We start from the raw sequence: 20,408 nt of genomic DNA on the forward strand, positions 1-20,408 counted from the left end.
TCTGAAGCTGTGTGTTGGATAAGGGTTCTGTAACAATCGATTGTTACAGACCAAAACCCTTATCTTTTTGTTAAAGTGTTTATTCTTTCTGTCGTGTACCGTGTACGGAAACTTTAAGATTATGTTAAGAAAACATGGTTATGGATTTTATGTAGGCCAGTTGTTACGAATATTTTGTATCGAGTTTTCAAGAGTGATCTAGTTAGAAGTACGAGGGCATTATCTATAAAAAAAAATCTAATTTTTTAATCATTTTAAATTTTAAAAAATTATATAAATGTCTTCACAAAATTTAAAGATGTCTAAATATTTGTCAAAAATAACTAAACATTTTTCAAAAATTTACTTGGCATCCCGGAAAATTCTTCCTAGTTCGGTCCCGTGTTAGTGCATTTTTGACAAATAGTGGTGAAAGCATAAAACGTGCTGGGCTTTTAAATATAGATGCTACACAGCTGAAAAAGTTCCACAATCTTTGGTTAGATCCTCCACGCATAAGCTTACTTGTGTGATTAACGACATTAAGTAGCATATATGAATATTTGTAGTTTCGCATGCTTTGATTAAATCGAGAAAGAATTACCTAGGTGAAATCTGCATCCTACTGTCATTTTTTTAATAAATTTCAAGTAAAAATCGAATCCAGAATTCCAACTCGAAAAAGATAATATTCATAATTCATCACTAGCTTCGAGTTGAAGAAGATAGTGCCACATGTGGAGTACTATAATCACGATATCTCCTGCATGTTTGGATAACATCAACTAGTGTGCAGGCCAAACTAATATGCCAATTCCCAACTCAAAGTCACTGGAGAATCTGGAATTCCATTACAAGACAGGTGCTTCCTTTCACAAGAATCAGAACAATGTAAATTGGACACTCTACCTTCCATAAACACTTGTCCACCCGGGCTCAACCAAATGCCCCCGCTTCTCGATGATCAGTGACGGAATCAGAAATTGAAATAACCCAAGACTGAAATTCTAAATAATTTTTTTACTGGACATTCCAAATCAATCTGGTTTTATATGAAGAAATATTCTAATTTTTAATGAAAACATGACTTTAAAAAAAACAAATCCATTGATATTTCTCAATCCGCCGAGACTTCGGTCTGGTTTAGTCTCTCGTCAATGAACAGAACATAGCAATGTAGCATGGACTGCCTACATAAGCCAATAAGTCAACCCTTAGCTCAGCAAAACAACTTGTTACAGGCAGAAGCTGCAGGCCAGCATTTCAGATTCTCAATTTCGGAAACTAGATAAATCCACGAACTAAATCACAAACATATTGAGCACATAGTTTTGGTATATTCTCCTCCTGTCTGCACTAGGCAATCATTTGGTTAATTAAATTTATCCACAAGTTTTAAAACATAAAATCTATCACACAGAATACATAAATTTTCCCGAAAGCCAACTACATCAACGACAAAAGCAGAATAATTTCCCAGGATTATCGAAAAAACAATGAATCTTGATTGACTCCGGTTTTAATTTTATTACTCTTGCTTGTTTCCCATTCCCTCTGTGCCGTTGTTTCTTATGACAACTTCACAATATGTAAATTCCAGGCAATTGCATGATTTTTTAATAATATAAAGATACAGTGAAGGTGAATTTTTTTTATCAGAATAAGTTAATCCTTGGAATAATCCTCCTCCGTAAAATTTAAAAACCTATTACCACTGCCTGTCATTTTCTTTGCTTCCTTTCCCGTGGCACTGGTTTTGCATCGTTTCTGATTGCAACACCGTGCTCCCTAGTTAAGGGTCCTCATCGACCGTCTCTTAAATAACATACAATTTTCAATTTTTCATGTCCAACGGTCATTAAAACATATTTTTAACTTGTCATTATATTTTAACTGCTGTATGAGTCCGTCCAACGATTTATTTTAGCTAGATGACCTAAAATGAGTATTTTACTCATTTAACGGTTAAAAGTTACTTGATGTGTACTCATTCAATCGCTAAAAAACACTAATCATATTTAAAAAATATTATAATCATGACGGTCAAACTTAAATAAAATATCTATGTTGTGTTAACAAAACAGGCCCAGATAAACTTCAAAATTTTTAAATTATGATTTTTTTTTCTGGAGTAGACTGAGATGCTACACTGTCATACGTTGACTGCTAAAATTAGCTCTAAAAAATAAATGGCAACTACCCTTACCCACCAGATCTGCTGCAATCTTCAGAATGCCACATGTTCAACTGTTCAAGGGATCAGTTCTCACTTCTCAGTACTCATTGTCTAGTTTTCGATATCGCAGCATAGATGGTGACAAACTCGTCGAGTCTTTTTTTCGGATGACAAAATCAACTAGTAACAAATTGTGTCGAACATGTTATAGGATTTCAACTTTTGTGATGCACTAACATGTAAGGGAACAGAGAAGTTGCTCGAAACTTTAAAAATCCAAAAATTATTTAAATGCATGGTTGGTCGGTTATTGGCGGGAACAGGTGCACCAATATGTCACCAAAGATCTTGAAAGGGACATAGAATAATGGGATTTTGTAGTTTTCAATTTAACAATTGTCTTAAATAAAAAGGACAAATTCTGGAAGCAGATAAAGGAGAAGGTAAGGGGGCTATTTTAATTTATTTATCATACTTGAATGTCATGTTACACATTTCCTCCAACACAAAAAGCAGTCTTTCCTTACTTTCAACCTTTTTTGACTACTTTATTATAAAATGTTTGCTCATCTTATCCAAGAGAATTTTCATATTTCTGTAGGATTTAAATTTTACGCTTGTTTTTTTACGAAAAACGAAGAATTTAATAAATAATCGAAACTCAGCCGAGACAAAGCCTCGAACTGTCAATTACAACCTAATTAATAAACAAAAAACGAGCTAAACATATAGCCGTTTTGTTTTCAGATCGCTTAACAAATAGAATATTTAAATTTTATGCTTGTTAGTTTTATTGTTAAATGCAAATCCCCCAAAAGAGATCAAATATTTTGGACCAAAACCTTTCTATCTCGCTATTTTTGTAATTATAGAAATCAAAAATTGAAACTAATCAGATGACATAATTCAGAATTTATTAATTTAAATTTTTCATCAAATTGAATTGATAAAATATTTTAAAAAAATAATCAGGGATTTTTAGAATACTGAATTATATATATAATTCTGCTTACAAATCATCTCTATATGGATAATAAAAGGCAACAGTAACCTTTCTCTAGCAACCTCCTTTTACTTTCCCTCCACCATTTGAAATCCTTCAAATCCAAAATACTCTATAAACTAGTGGGGATGGCCCCATTTACCTTCTATTCCTTGACTATGATGTACTAGTATATTACTCCAATATCTACTATCTCCACCTATTCAACTACACTACTAACTTAACTATAATAGCTAAGCTATAATATGTACACATGTTCAACCATGAAGCTAAGTACTACTATATGCCAGTCACTATTACCCTTTACACCCTGTCTTGTTCTTCATTCAAGTAAGAGATTTGATCAGTCCCAAGTTGAATAGATTCCTTTTTAACAAGCTCCCAAGGGATACCAGCACTGCTCCAGCAACTCCTGCTGTGGCTTCATCATCCCTTTCTTCTTTTTCATGATATGTCGATGGAAGTTCCTTCACCTTTAATTTGTCGATTCCAATCTTTTGTCGTACTGCTTCGATGATCTTTTGATCAACAGGGTTCCCTATAGCGTCTGTAACGTAGTATACGTTTTGAGCTGTGTCAAATGCAGTGGCTATCTCGGCCCTTGTCACATTGATACCATTCTCACGAAAGGTTCGCATTACATCTGCCAGTAGTCCTGGCCTGTCATCTGTAGAGAGCTCCAGCTGAACACCCTGTATCGAACAATTAAGCCGATCAGATAAGACCCTGTTGAACTTTACAATAGGAACAATTTATTAAATATCACTTGAACTCGCAGAAGATTACCTCAGAGGCCCTTCTTTCAATTGCTGCCCTCAGGCAGAGAATCACACGTTGCTTTTCTGCATCTGAACTAATTGGGGTTCCATCTATATGTCTAATGAAGAACTCCTGTGATCACAATCAGATTTAATCTGTTAATTACTTGTAACAATTCATCCACTATTGTTTCTCGTAATTGAGCATATAGAACATATTCGCAACATACACAAGAATAAAGAAAATTTTGTACAGAGGAATCATTTGCAACAAGAGATGCATAAGCTGAAGAATATATACCATATTTGCTCGGTCTTCAGCTGTTTTGACAGTTGCGTGGAAGACAATGTAATCCATGTCAGTCAGAGTGCACACAACATCAAACATGAGTTTGGCCCTATCCTTGCAATGAATATTTACACCCGAATAACCACGCTCTAAACAATTTTGAACAGAGACAGCTGGGGCATCACCATTACTCCAAATTATTGGCTTCCTCTCATAATCACGATCTGCAAACATCATTTGGTGAAGCCTCCTCTCTGTATGAGTGGCAGCTAAAGAAACCACAGTTTTAGCACTTCTGATATCCGTATCTCCTTCAAGTACATTCCTCAACCGCGTCACAATTGTATCAATCTTCTGCTTATCCTCTATTGGGTACCCTGAATCACAATCTTTAACATAAATGAGCGATGCAATGCGTCCATTGTGTGTCCACACCTTAGATTCCACCACATTAACTTGCAAATCAGCTAATACTGCGAAAACCTCTGAGAGTAAGCCAACCCTATCGTTTCCCGTGAGTTCCAATGCTGTCAAACTATTAACACACTTTGATAGCGTCGGCATATAATGAAGTGTGCTAAGACTCTGTAACAAACACAAACAGATAGCAAAACAAACCCATGTCAAGTACAATTTCAATCAACATAATATTTAAAACTCGTTGAAGTTTAGATCAATTTATTAACCTTCTCAATGTAACTAATGATACTGTCATTAGTTATCTTGTTCCCAGCAAGATCAGTCACATGGAAAACTGTAGAATCATCAAATAACATGTATTAGGACCATACTTTTCAGCGTTGAAATCATAAAAATGCTTCTAATACACCTAAAAAGAAGAGCAACTTAGTGGGGGATTTAAAAATTACCATCCATGAACCATCTCCCGTCCGAAGAAACATAAGCTTTTTTAATCGACAAGTTGAGATCCACGAGAATTTGAACAGCCTCCAACAGAATCCCATGTTTCCTAGCACTATCCATCTGGAGAAAATTAATTTATCAAGTCCCAAAAATTTAAACATAAGTAAAAAGGAGTCTGCTTAAGGCCTCTTTCGGCTAACAACATATTCTGACTTATAAGTCGGAAAAAAACTTAAAACAAGCTCTAGATCAGATTTTGAAAAGATGATCCTTACCATAACGCGGGTTGCGTTAGAACAACCAGCATTATCAACAATGACCCTGTAACAAATTTATACACAAGTTAGCCTTTCTGGCAACTCAAATTATTTCAATTTATACATGAATTTCAAGAGCAAAATCAAAGTAATAGAGGGAAAATTAGTACCTAAAACTATGGAACAACAAAAACAGGTAACAACAGAAGTAATTAACTGAAACTAGTGTAACAGTTTTGTCCTAATTACAGAAACTACTATGGAAAGCATTCAAAGCAAGAACAAACAATTATAGAAACAAACCAAACTAGTGCAAAATATTTGTCCCAAAAACACAACAGAGTAGGGGTGGCAAAAACTGACACGACCCGAAACCCGACACGAACCCGACTCGAAAAAATACGAATTAGGGTCGGGGTTTTTATAATTCGGGTCGGGTTCGGGTCAGGTAAATTTGTACCCGAAATTTTCGGGTCATTTTCGGGTAGACCCGAATTACCCGAACCCGACCTGTTTTAATTTTATCATTTTATATAAATATATAATATATATAATATATATAATATAAGCGGTATACAGACTACAGATATACATTTTGGGCCCAATCTTCAGCCCACTTTACCAAACCTGACTTTTGATTCTACAGCAATCTAACCCTAAAACTATCGTATCGCCTCCTTCTCCTCTCTCCAGTTTGTTTGTCAAATACAGTAACCCCCTCCCCTGTTTCTTTCTTTTGCTTCACCATTTATTCACCCTTTTTCTTTTGCTTTTCTTTAACTGAGTCTCGTAGTGAGTCAGCTGAGTGCGTTGTTTAAATTGTTGATCGATCTCGTTGTTTTGAATGCCGAGTCAGTTGTGTGTTTTGCTTTTCGTCGAGTCTGAATTAGTTTTGTTGCCGAGTATAACATCTGTTCTTCATTACTGTTTGTCTATTGTGTAACAAAATTCTTGCAAGAATGTAATTTAATTTCCAAGCTCTGCTGTCAATATAAAATTTTTGATTTTTAGGTGCTATTGGGTCGGGTTCGTGTCTGTTCGTGTCGGGTTGTTTCGGGTCAGACACGACCCATTTTTTACTCGTGTCAAACAGGTCGGGTTCGGGTAAAATCAACCTACAACAGGTCGGGTTCGTGTCTATTTTTTTTACCCGATTCGGGTCGGGTCGTGTTCGGGTCGAGTTAAAAAAAAAACCAGGTAGGTTCAACCCGACACGAACCCGACCCATTACCCGAAATTGCCACCCCTACAACAGAGCAAACATCATCAAAAGTTCAAGAAATCTAACCATGGTTACAAAAACAAGAAAACCAAGGTGAAAAAACAGTAAAAAACTTTTGAAGATCATACACATGTAATAAAACTAAAATCAAACCTAAGAATAACACAAATAAAAAAATTACATGAAAAAAGAAAAATCAGAAACCTGGGTGTGGTCATTCTGATCACAAGCTTTTCATATTCATCTAAATATGCAGGCCACTCCATCTTCTCCATTATCTCTCTCTGTTCTCTCTCTCTTTCTCTCCGTAAACTTTTACAGACACTCTCTCTCTAGAGGGGAGCAAAGCAACTTGTTTGTTCTACCCTCTCCCTGAGTTTCTATATATAAATATTTTATATGTAGACACGTTATGTTTATTCTCCTCACTTTCTATTTATTCACGATATCCATATCACTGTTGTGTCGCTTTTTATTAATGGGGAAGATTCAAGTTTCATAAGGTAACATAGTTATTACCATTGTGTAATAAATTACAAAAGATTTATTGTTATTTCCCAAATTATACTAATCAGATAAAAAATATTTTATTTGAGTTACTCAATTATTATGGATTAATAGGTTAGTAGCTCGTTTACTAAAAACAGTAATGTTACGTATCCAATTTTTAGCAGATAATTTTAATTAATATGACAAAAAAAATTAATATTATTTAGATGATTTACAAACATTACCAACTTAAATTTGGGAGAAAAAATTATCAACATAGCAATTTCCTAATAAAATCAAGTTAATATGAACATAAGAACCCATTTAGATATTTTTCCATACAATAAGATTTAATTTTTTATATATGTTAGGAATTTCACATTAATATAATAATAAATCATAATTATGGCTAGAAATTTGATAGACAATATATATTTTGTATATTTTTAGAAATTTGATAGACAATATCTATTTTGTATATTTTCAAATTAATTTTTTTAATTTTAATTGATAAATATTTGATTGGTGCAATTCACATTAATAATAATAAAATTTATGTGTGTGTATATATAATTTAATTAAAATCAATCCTTTATTTGTCAAATTATTTAGAAAAAAAAATTGAACCCACTTTTCTCTTTCCGAAATTCACACCTTCATAACTTTTCCCTTAATGATTATATATTACGAATAAGAGTAAATTAAGAAATTGCAAATTTGCAAAAAAATAAATAAATGCAAATACACTTTCAGAGTGACAGACCCATTCTTGATAGTGGAGACCTTTGATTCTTCTCCAAGTCAACTGCACCTTCTTACACGCGTTCATCGGGACCCACCACGCCACGAGGCAAGCCACGTATAATGTCCTTTGCTTCGTCTCGACTCCAAGCATGGTGGGGAGTAACCACGTGGCACGTGGGCTCCACTAATGGAGTAGATGTAAAATGTCTTTGGCGCCGACCCATAAATAACTAGTGATGAAAATAAAGGCAAGCCGGTCGTATCGGCTTATCTGCTGTCACGGTTCTGGCCGGTTTTCTTGTACTTCTCGTTAAGGCTTTGGTTTTGTGAGTTTGATAAACGCGTTTGCTTATCAATACATCGTTATGTTCTATTTATCTTTTTCGCTTTAGTTAAAAACTACACTGAGCACGGTTGGATAGCTCGAGCTTATCCTCTGTCGTCCCAGGTCCTGGATTCGACCCTGGCACATCTCGAGCTCAGTGGTTAAGAGCTTATCCTCTGTCGTCGCTATAAAAACTACACTGAAAGCTACTCACCCTGGCTCATCTCGAGCTCAGTGGTAACTACACTGAAAGCTACTCTCTCTGGTCACTTTTTGCACACAATTCTAGGTGTTTTGACCACACACTTAAAATCATTATCAAACGGGTTGGATTCATGTAAACGTTATATGCAATGACAAGGAGTCCTATTTTCCAATTTCAAATTTGATTTTGTGAAAAATATCGCGGATTTTGTTTTTTCATCGTATAGAACGGTCTCCCGATTTATAAAAAAATATATTTATGAATCGTTTAAAGTAGATATATACAGTAAGTAGTTTTATTTTTATTGCTAGATTCGATTTCATATCAGATGATATAGAATCAAGAGTTAATTATACTTTGTAATCGTTAGATTTGTTCCAAACACAGTTTAGTATCTGAATTTTAAAACGTGGCAATAACTTATCATTCGTGTAAGTTGTAAATCCTAGTCATTATTCCATCAAATCTGCTGTTAACTTTAACTGTTTTAGAGTTAACAGTGTGTATCTTAGTTTCTAACAGCTACTTTACCCTTTGTGACCCCTCAAAATTTATATATTATATTTTGAAATTATTTTTGAACCCATATAACGATGTAAAAAAATTCAAAATAATTTTTAAAATATGTATCTAGATTTAGAATCTGAATTTTTTTTACATAAATGATATAACTTATTTTAAAAATTTATAATAAATATATATTTTAGAAATAAAATATCCATCTCAACCTCCAATAAAAGTGTGTGTGTATATATATATTTCAAAATTTATCTATTTTTTCATTTCATTGAGTTTTTTTACATTTATATATGGAATAAATAAAATAAATAGAAATAATATTTTAAGTATGTAATCTAGTTATAATAATTTATTTTAATATACCTTATTTTTCCAATTTTTTTTTACCAAAATAGGATAAAGAATGTATATGATTATAAATCAGATTTGAGTGAATTATCACCAAAGTATGTGTTAAGCATGATTATTTTGTAACAGCAAATCGACCAAAATAATTATCCACACTAATGATCTTCCAGAGGATGGTGAAAGAATTACAGATTTCGTCAACCGTGAGTAGGTACAATTTGGTGAAATGTTTCATCATATGGAAGCTTTATTTTTTTTTTTTTGCCAAAATATGGAAGCTTTATTAAGAGCAAAATTATGGGCTAAGCATGTCACGATAAGCTCTTCACGTGGGTCCCGTACTGATCAATCCACGTGGAGCCCCATTATCATTGTCTCTTATCACGTGCTTGGTCCCGAAAAACACGGTGGTTGTGTTAGATTTATGGATTTCGATGAACTTCACGACTACGAGAGCCGTTTAGTACCTAACCGTCCGATTACAATGTGAGAACTCTAATATGTTGCTGGCCGTCCGATCCCCGCACTGGATCAGATCTGAGCACGTTCCCGCCAAACCCTCGTGATTTGCTTTTTAAATGTTGTTTCCTGCGCAAACTTTCCTGGTTAGGCATAAATGTTTCAAAATCTTTCATTTAATTTAGATTTTCGATTCGGGTTAATTATCAAGTTGGTCACTGAAGTGGGCTTAATGTATCAAGTTGGTCACTGAACTCAAAACGGTATCAAGATGCTCACCAAAGTCACCATAAATATCAAACAAGCACCTTGAAATATGAGTTCAAGCAGTAAAAATATTATTTATAAAGTTTTACACATTATTTTTAAATGTTACCACAACCAACTAAAAGGTTATGACTTCTAGTATTTAAAATAATATATTTATATTCTATCAAGTTTATTTATTATTTATATTTTATTATATAGTAATTTCTTTGTTTTAATTAAAAATAAATAATAAATAAACTTGATAAAATCTAAATATATTATCATAAATATTAGAAGTCATAACTTTTTACTTGGTTTTGGTAACATTCAAAAATAATCTGTAAAACTTTATAAATAATATTTTTACTGCTTGAACTCATATTTCAAGTACTTGTTTGATATTTATGGCCACTTAGTGACCATCTTGATACCGTTTTGAGTTCAGTGACCAACTTGATACATTAAGCCCATTTCAGTGACCAACTTGATAATTAACCCTTTCCGATTCATCGATTATAATATGATGGGCACAAACTGCCACAAACTGCCGTTTTATCAAAAAGATTGTTTATAAATTTCTGATATTATTAATCAATTAATTTTAATTTTCAAATTATAGTTTTTAAATATTTTATTAGCCTTTTATTATATTTCGAACAGTTACATAACAAAATCGTGCAAAAATAAAAACTTCACAGGTAGCATCTTAAAATTTCGTGATCAGATTCAGAATATTGAAATTAAGATCAGACACTAGGTAAAAAAGTGTTGTATTTTCCTGTACGATGTAGCGGGAAAACCTCAAACATGTACCATGTTTGCCCGCCAAGATCTCGAAGGTGCGGGGCCCACAAAGATCGTAGGACGGCGACCGAATGTGGTCCACCACCTTTGTTACCAGATTACGATTGGAGAGGTGTAAACGAAGATAAAAGTGTTAAACTGTTAATGAGTGATTTAAAGTTCCAAATTTGGGTTGGTTTCGGACTAAATTCTCGCAACAGTGGTTTAAATATTGGTCCAAATTTAGACCGTTGGACCGATGAACAGTGACGGTCTAAATTTAGGCCGGCACTATTCATCGGCCTAAATCTCTTTAATAATATAATAATAACTTTTTATTTTTTGTATATTTAGTTAATTAAATGATTTTATGTTAATATAATTATTAAATATTTATAAATTATATTTAATATATTTTACTTAAATAATCATATATATATATTAATTATGAAATATAATAAATTAAATAATCTTAAAATAATTCAAATTAATAACAAATTAAAATGTTCGATTTTAACATCCTGGACGACATCAAAAAATAAAAAATAAAAAAACTCATATTGCACTTCGAGATGCATTAATTGAGCATTTGTGTGAACAATATATTAATTCGGAGTAGCATTGAATCTTTCTAAATTTTATTTTAGTTAGTTAAATAAAATATTAAATTTTCTCTTATTTTCTTTGTTTAAACTGAAATATTGAATCTGTTAGGTCCAAAGTATCGTAGAAGGGGGGGTTGAATACGATACTCACTACAATTTAAAATTCTTTCGAATCTTGCGGATAAATAAATTGCAGTCCTATAATGGGTTTCGTGTTCCGGAAATTTATTGGGTCGGTTTCTGAGGATATGAAAATATTAAACCAACACACAATATTTTCCAAGGTATATCTGTATATTGATAAATACCTCGAAGGTGCTACAAATCCAAACCCGAAGGTTGGCTACAATGACCACTCCTCTAAATATTACAAGCCCTATCTACTACAAATATTTATGGTACAAAACTAGGCTAGGGTGTGTGTATATTTGAGAGAGTTTGTGCAAAGCACTTGGCCATCCATCCCGAAGGATGTTGTGTAAATTGTGAGAACACAATTCACATATTTATAGGCTTTCATAAACTAACCATGGTTAACGAGTTCGTCCTGGACGGATTGAGTTCGTCCTGGACGGATTCGATTTAACAAAATAAATCTAACTCCCAAGTACTTGAATTGGTGCCAGGAGATGTTGGTTTGGGGCGCAACATTTGACCAAGTCAAATGTTGCGCTTCAACAATGTTGCGCTTCATTGCTCCTCTGTTTGGTACTTAGAAATAATTCCAGTAACAAAAGTTGCGCCATGATTGTTGATTAGAGGAGCAACATTTGACCAGGTCAAATGTTGTTCCAATATAGTGCATCCCTTGTAGAGTTGTGACTTAGAAATTATTCTAAGTCACAAAGGGTTAGTGCCAAGAGTTGTTAGTAGAGGAGCAACATTTGACCGGTCAAATGTTGCGCCCGGGTCAAATGTTGCGCCTGGGTCAAATGTTGCGCCCGGGTCAAATGTTGCGCCCGGGTCAAACCTTGCGCCTTGGTCAAATGTTGCGCCATAGAGTGTGCAAGAGGTATATGGTGACTTAGAGAAATTCTAAGGCAAATATGAACTTGCTCCACCATTGTAATGCTTCCCCTGTTATCTCTCATCTCTTGGGGACGAACTTTGACTTTGGTCAAAGGTTGCGCCTCAAGAGTGCTATGTCTTCACTGTGATGTACTTAGAGAATTTTCTAAGTGAGGAAGAGCTGTTGACTTCGGTCAAATGTTGTTCCTCACATAGTAAGAGCTTTCCTTGTTATCACTCCTTTGACTGAGATTGACTTGAGTTTGCTCCATCCATATATTTATATTATATTCATAATATTATATAAATATATGTATAAATAAAGATATATATATAAATGTATATAAATAATATTTATATAAACATATAGTAATATATATATATATATACATATATTTAAATATATTCTCATATATTTAAATATATATAATATACATAAAATTATATGTAAATATAAATATAAATATATATAGGGATATATATATAATTATCTATAGATATAAATATACACATATTTATGCACATAATATAATATATATATACACTTAAATATATAAATGTTTATGTAAAATATAAATACATATACTATATACATATATATTTATTTAAATATATATACATATAAATATACATATACATATGTTTAAAAACATATATACATATATATTATATATATTATATTTAATTAAATATACATATATACATATATAATTATATTTGTACATATACAAATATGTAAGTGCACACATATATAAAATGTCACTTCCTGATATGGCTTTCTGTGGAAGCTTTGACATATGGCATTTGAGCAGTAAGCTTTGGCATAGCTGGCATTTGGCTTGACTTGGCTTTGGAACAAATGACTTGATATGACTGGATCAATTCTTCGATCGATAAATACTTTGCAAAGCTCCGTACGTGCTGACGCTTAGTGCACTGGTCTGGTTCACAAGCGACTAACACTGAAGTTGAACATTGTACCGTCTTTGTCAGCAACCATTGATCAGTCGGTTCCGGGTTAGTTTATGCTTCAGTTTGTTGATTATAAATAACCAACCAAGATATATAGAAATATCTTGCTTCAGGGGTTGCACTGAAATCTTTCGAGTACTTGGACAACATCTTCATTGCTTCCACAATCTTGAATACTTCAATCTTTATTCTTCACTGAGGCATGAACATATTAATGAACTTCTTCCAGTGAACTTATTCCTTCAAGACTGTAGATGGCTTCTTCAACCTTTGTCTTCGTATCTTCCGATTCCGGTGCAGGCGTAGTGTTATTTACTTGTCCTGTTCTATTGTTGAGTTATCATCCCTATGTAACAGATAGGGTTGTCTTTACATTTAGACTTACAATCTCCCCCTATTTGTTTGTTAATCATAACAAGCAAATCCTCTGGAGGATAACTCAACTAACACTAGAAAAAGTAAAGTCCTGGACTAGTAAATAATGCTACAAAGTTTCTGGATCATATAATACATTTCCAGATTTCATGAATAGAAATAACAAATGTGCATATCACCTTTATTTCTCTGGTTCTTGCTTACCTGCTAGATAATCCTCATAGTATGTCTTGAAGAGAATCCAAAACATTCCATTATGCAAAGAACAATCAGCAGCTTCATTGAATTATTCAGTGGTAATGAATAAGTTCCTGTCTACCACTTACTGAAGAATAGATGTACCACCATGATTCCTCATAAGTAAAGAACAAGTCTTCGCTTATGCTTCTCCCTCTAACAAAGATAGTGGTGAACCAATACCACTACTTCCTTGATCAGGTACCCCTTGGTGATAAGTAGCAATCTCCCCTTAGATGAAAGATCAATCCTCCTCCTTAGTTGAAAGAAGAATCTCCCCCTCAGTAGTACACAGCTAAAGAGTAGTTTAATCCCCCTTAGTTGTAGACAATAGAAGAAAGCTAACTTACTTTTTCTTCCCCCTTTCATATATTCTCCCCCTAAATATATTCTCCCCCTTAGTTGTGGAATCCTCCGAGGATATGTGGTATCAAATAGGTCAAGGAACGTGTACAATACTTCCTGTACCAAAAGATAATCTCCCCATAGAGAACTAAACAACGCTAAAGATGGGGTCGAAGAAAGAGTTCAGAAGAAGGGTTTACTTTGATTGGGTTGGTCCCTATGCTGAAAGAATAGGTTCCAAACGGAAAAATAATGAGTAAAAACTAACATTCCAGTAACAACATCCACTTTGTCTTTAGGTATAAATTTGGTAATTAGTGGGTGTCTCACTAAAATGTTCTGCAGGTGTATCACTCAACACTCAATTCTCTCTCGGTTTTTGGGTAAGGGTGTCACTCACGAGTTCTGTAAGTGTATCCCTCCACACAAATACTGAGCTTCCAAAATGCTGAGTACCTGCAAGAAAATCACCTTAGCCACCCTTAAAGGGGGTCACCGGTGGTGCAGTGGGAGTTCGTAATTCCCAGTCCCTGTAGACTCATCAGATAAATTCGAATCATGGTCCACAAGTTGCCAACCACTAAGTGGCTTATCCAATTAAGGATCCAGAGTTGTTTGCTCTGGGAGGTTAGACAAAGGCTTAATTATGGCAAAGGCCTAAGTCCTCCTCAATGTCTGTGAAGACACTTGATTCAAGAGAATCATCAACCATAAGTTCACAACGTGAAATGGAATGAACCGTAGTTGCTTCCGTCAATTCTTTCAACAACTTGTGAGCTTTCAATACCGATTATTATTATATGTACCTCACAAGAGTTTCACTCTTCTCAAAATCCTATGTGTTTGCACTCACTTATGCTCACATATTTCTCATTCTGATATCTCACTGGTTCTTCTCAGAATCTCACCAAGTGTTTAACTCTCAGTGTTTGGCTCACAGTGTTTCTCTCAGCACTCAAAGTATGGTCTTCTGTACCTGCATAAGAAAATCACCATAGCCCCTTCAAGAGAGGTCACTGGCGGTGCAATGGGGTTTCGTAAATCCCCGATCCTCAACTCACTCATCAATAAATTGACTCATAGTCAGAGAGTTGCCGATCTCCTATAAATAGGAAATCCATTCCGATTGGATCCAGATCTGTTCTTATCTGGGGAGGGAGACGAGAATCCTGAAGATTTGGCAATTGAGATCCTCGTTTCCTCCTTACACCTGTAAAGGCATCAATCATCTTATCTACCGTAAAATGGTAAATGAAGAAGTTGCTTCTGGAACAAAACCTTTAACCTTACTGTGCACTCTCTTGTATTGTGTCCATAAGATTTTTGCTTAGGCTCTTCATCAGAGTGATTACTGATGATGTGCGTGACTCAATACAAGATGCTCTGGCTGACGAGCGAATTTCAATGGACTCATCCTGTTGAGAGAATGATTCCAGAGACTGTTTTATTGCCTTTTCAGCTCTATATTCTTTTGAGAGAATACAGATGAGCAACAGTTACCTCAAGTTCAAAACACCTTTTCTTCTTGAGAGGTAGAGCTGTGGGTACACTATCCCTCACATCCTTATTTGCTGCAACGAGTACAGTTTCTCCCTCATTGACTTTTTGTTTGAAAAGTTCCTTATGACTCCAGGGGGAAAGTTGGGATGTGTTCTGAATTTGGTTTTATAGTCGGGGATAAAGATTGTTGGTTTTCAACCTTATGACTATCTAGGAAAGCCAAGAGGCTGATTAAGTTCCGAAGAACAGAAGGAGATATAAATGCATTTTAGAAAATCTATGATTTTGAATGAGAGCAATTGCATTTAATCTTTTGAGGAAAAATGAATCAGTTGTGATTGTAAAAATGATTTTCATAAAGAATGACAATCACAACCGAGGAAAGAATCAAAGTTTTCCATTAAAAACTGGTTTGAGTACAAGAGTCTGAATCTATGCATAAAAGGTTTAAATGAACTTGTCTTTGAAAAAGACACAGACTCCTGTTTCTCACTACAATTTTAAAAAGGAAACAAGAAAATTTATGCACTACAGTGTATAAAGCACTCGCCACACTAATTAGTGAAAAGGCCTCATACTAGCACATCGTCAAAACAGACGCTGCAAGTGACAAAGATCACCAGTACACGAATACAAGATAATCAATGTCTCGTCCTATGACGCTACATGTATTGATGCAAAATATTTTAAGAGATATTTATGAAATAGAGTAGTGGATACCAATTATTGAAATCAATTGATAAGAAAATTTCTTTACAGAAACTCATCACCCCAGAACATAAATACGAGACAGAATAAAGATTTTGTCGTCTCCATTATACTCAGAATATTAAACACCTAAAGTATATTAGCACTAGTGATTTTTTAGAAATATGCAACAATATTTCACCAGTGCCAATACATCACAACCAATTCACATATAAAACATCAATAAAGCATCAAAAAGAGATACCAATTAAATATTTCAAAATGTGAATTAATCATGCATCTATTATTCTATCAAAGTCAATCATGAAACAAATAGGCATATAATTGTCATGGATCACAATTTAACTAAGATAAAATAATAATTACTTACGGAATATCATATAATTATCCAATCAGCATATAACAACTAAAATCATGAAAATCATACAAAAATATTCGCAAGCCCGAGGGAATGTTGAGGAAAAGTTCACGAGTCCTATACAAATAATCACTAAACACACGTGAACGCACACAACTCCTCGCAGAAAAATATTAACAATTAATATTAGTGATCTACATATAAACATGCAATAATATCACTAACACTAAAAGTATCACAACTATATGCAGTTAGACATGAAATAAAATATCAATTAATAAATCATCAAATATCCAACACAAATAGTTATGCTTCAAGTATATACACTAATATAAATGGATTCAGCCTAGAGAGAATCTAAGTAACTCCACACATACTAGTATATCATGACTAAATTCTAACTAGATTCTAACCACATACCAATTAATGATACAAGTCACAAGTCTAGAAACAAATAAGTCATGCTTCAGATTTTATATCTATAAAAAGGAATTCAACCTAGAAAATAATCCTAAGTATGTTCACAAATACAGATATATCACGACCAGATTATGACAAAGTTCTCTACTAAATACCAATTGTTAAAGAGGTATAGAACAAGAAAAAATAACATAATTAGGTCATGCTTCATGTCATCTCTAATCATTTAAATCATGAACAAATAATTCACTTAATTGTCATGCAACGCAATTTAAATAATTTGAAATAACAAATACTCATGCTAAAACATATAATCACCATCTAAGCATGCAAAGCAATAGACATGGCAATCACATATAATAACAAAAAGCACGAGGTACTGGATTTTAAATAAATTCACAAGTCCTATGTATAGACAATGTAATACTCATGAATTCATTAAAGAAATACGATAGACATGCTCATGAAAGAAGTAATACCTTATAGAAAATATAGTATGTGATCTACTTGCAGTTAAGTAAAGTGATAAGTTGAATATCTCTGAGACTTGATATTTCAGTTGATGTACCTTTCTTGTACTGATCAAATCCAGTGGTTGTTGGCATAAGTCTTGGCAGGTCTAGAATCTTCCAAATTGCGCATATCCAAAAGATCCTTGACTTCCTTTTATTGCCATCATTCTTTAGGCTAACTAGTAGACCATAAAGAATTGCAACTTTCCAACAAACTCATCATATTACTAATCTGCATTCACTTAGCAATTATCTTGCACAAGTGACGTTAGTCCACATATAATATAATCATGGTATCACAGCACAGATAGTTGTATTGTGTGTGCCTTGTATCATGAGAGGTATTAATTTGGATACCAAATATGACTCTAGCAAACAGATATTAAAATAATATGCTAATCAGAAGTCATACCATGTTCGTGACGATCATCAGGTGTTGGATAGCAACTCATAGAGAGCTGGTGAAGAAAGAGATATACAAATTCCGTTGGATCTGCAACTGCAAAGTCCTTGAAATTTTGTATGAATCTTCATCTTCTAGATCACTGTAATATCTTGAACCCGAGTCTCGTCAATGGTGCTTTAGTTCAATCATGAAGGTCGTTGAGTCCCCTAAGATGTAGAGTCCTGAACTTGAAGATTATATTTCTATCATCTTCATAACCTTCTCCTTTGAAGTAACTCTAAGCAACCAAATTGGCTTGTCCCTCGTAACAGAGCCAAAATTATCCAGTTGGAATCTGAATACCCGACAAGTACTAAGTACTGAATTGTCTTTAGGTCAAGGTATCAGAATCCGCACAATCTGCTTTACAACTGATTGAGATCATCTTGCTCTACAATCACTCAATCTGGATCCCTTCAAGAGCTTCTGAATATTCCTCAAGTTTCACTTCAGATTGAAACTCAAAGAAATAACATCCTTTCACAATAGCTCTCCCAGTCTTCACTTCACCGTTAGGAACATTTAAGAACTAGAACCCGGGAATGATATTGACTCCAAACCCTTTGTCTAAGCTGATACGTTCTTGATATGTCCTGTTCATCTTGTGTGGTGTTGAGTTTGACTAGTGGATCTACCAAATGCTCCCCCTAAGCTGTTGCTGGGATTTCTTTAATAATCCTTATCCTTGCAAAGAGATTCTGCTTGGATCTGAATCATTATAATACCGATAATATCACCTTTAACAGCTTGGAGCAAAGTGTCGTTCAATGTCCTGTCCAGACTTACAATCACCTTCTGTTGATTAATCACAATCACCCTGTAGACTGTACACTCCATTGAGTAGCCGAGGAAAATATTCTTTGAGCTTCAAATGCAAGACTTGCAAAGAGGCATTTTCCTCCAAACACATACCAAGAGTTAGTGTTTGCTTCTGATTGGCCACTGCCAAGAATGGTGTCTTTCTCGATTTATCAATGATCAGGGTTCATCTTGATCAACCTTCATATGTGACGTCTTGTCCTTTGAACACATACAAACAACACGAAAGAAACTAGAGTAGTCAATGATCATCGCAAAAGGATATCTGGCTTTGTTTGCAGACATGACATTAGCTGATCTGTAGAAATCCATACGTATCATCTGAAGTGGCTCAGTAACGTTGATCATATCTTTGCTTCTGTGCGATGCTCCTTCGACTTCCCTATTTTGACATAACTCATATCCTTCATCCAATTTGAATTCCAGACGAGGTAGTCCTCTCAGCAATTCTCTTCTTACGAATAGAAAGAGCTCCTTGTTTTGTCATACAAGTGCGAGAGCTTCAGATGCCATAGCTAACACTTATCTGATGAAGTTTCACTATCAAAACAGCTCACTCCATCTTCAGTTGAAGTTCCATATTAGCTACGAGCAAAATTCACATCCATCCTGATTTGAGATAAAACACTATTCCATGAGCCGACATACTGTCATTTGTTAGAGAACAGTCTGATACTAGGAATTTGTGTGCTTTGACTCTTCCAAGAAAGATATGCTTCCATGATGACATTCCAGGAAAACAAGCATGTCCCGCAAGAGAATCTTTGTTGTCATCTTTCAAAGATTATTGACGGAACTGCTCACACGATCACATTTGCTAACAGGGTACTTTTGGTAAATATATGATTTCAGCTACTCAGCAAACAGAGTGCACCAAAAATCATATGGAACATATGTAACCTGCAATCACAAATGGAAAGAGTTCTATGGTCCCCAATCATAACTGGGTCCGGATGGATTAGAGATTTTTCTTTAACAATGGTAACAACAGAAACAACCTTAACATGCTAATTCTTGTCTAGACATTGCCCAAATGTGATTCTCAAACATGCTTTTCTAAAATCAATGCAAGTACAAAGACATGCATTCATGACATGAAAATAAGTAGACATGATGTTGAATACACATGGCAAACAATCAAAGATAAGACAAGAGCAAGACAGGCAATTATGAAATTCAGAAGATTCAGTACTCTCTACTTAAACCAATTAACACAAGTGCAACAGGTAGCAAGTAGAATTACATATATTTAATAATCTTCGAAAAGCATATGGATTAGACACAAGAAATTAATAATCAAATTATCATTTCATATTAATCCCAATCTGTTGTTATACGGCATTATACTATCTCTATTACCTAAGTCAGTTTTAGATCTAACATGAAGTTCTAAAAGTTCTACTGACACAAGGTAGACATTCCATCATAGAACAAA

The 20,408-nt window shown here is 34.2% G+C and overlaps 1 protein-coding gene across 1 annotated transcript; it reads right to left on the bottom strand.

Annotated features, from left to right (window-relative positions):
* Positions 1–3,120: 3,120 nt before the first annotated feature.
* LOC108207206 (ACT domain-containing protein ACR8) lies at positions 3,121–6,955 on the bottom strand. Its single transcript, XM_017377670.2, has 7 exons — positions 6,753–6,955; positions 5,345–5,390; positions 5,075–5,189; positions 4,892–4,959; positions 4,218–4,790; positions 3,945–4,049; positions 3,121–3,850 (listed from the first exon to the last, which is right to left on the bottom strand). The coding sequence occupies exons 1-7, from the start codon at positions 6,821–6,823 to the stop codon at positions 3,485–3,487; spliced, it is 1,344 nt and encodes a 447-aa protein (XP_017233159.1). The 5' UTR covers positions 6,824–6,955; the 3' UTR covers positions 3,121–3,484.
* Positions 6,956–20,408: the final 13,453 nt, after the last annotated feature.

Source organism: Daucus carota, chromosome 1 (assembly GCF_001625215.2).
Source record: "Daucus carota subsp. sativus chromosome 1, DH1 v3.0, whole genome shotgun sequence".
NCBI classification, from domain to species: Eukaryota; Viridiplantae; Streptophyta; class Magnoliopsida; order Apiales; family Apiaceae; genus Daucus; species Daucus carota.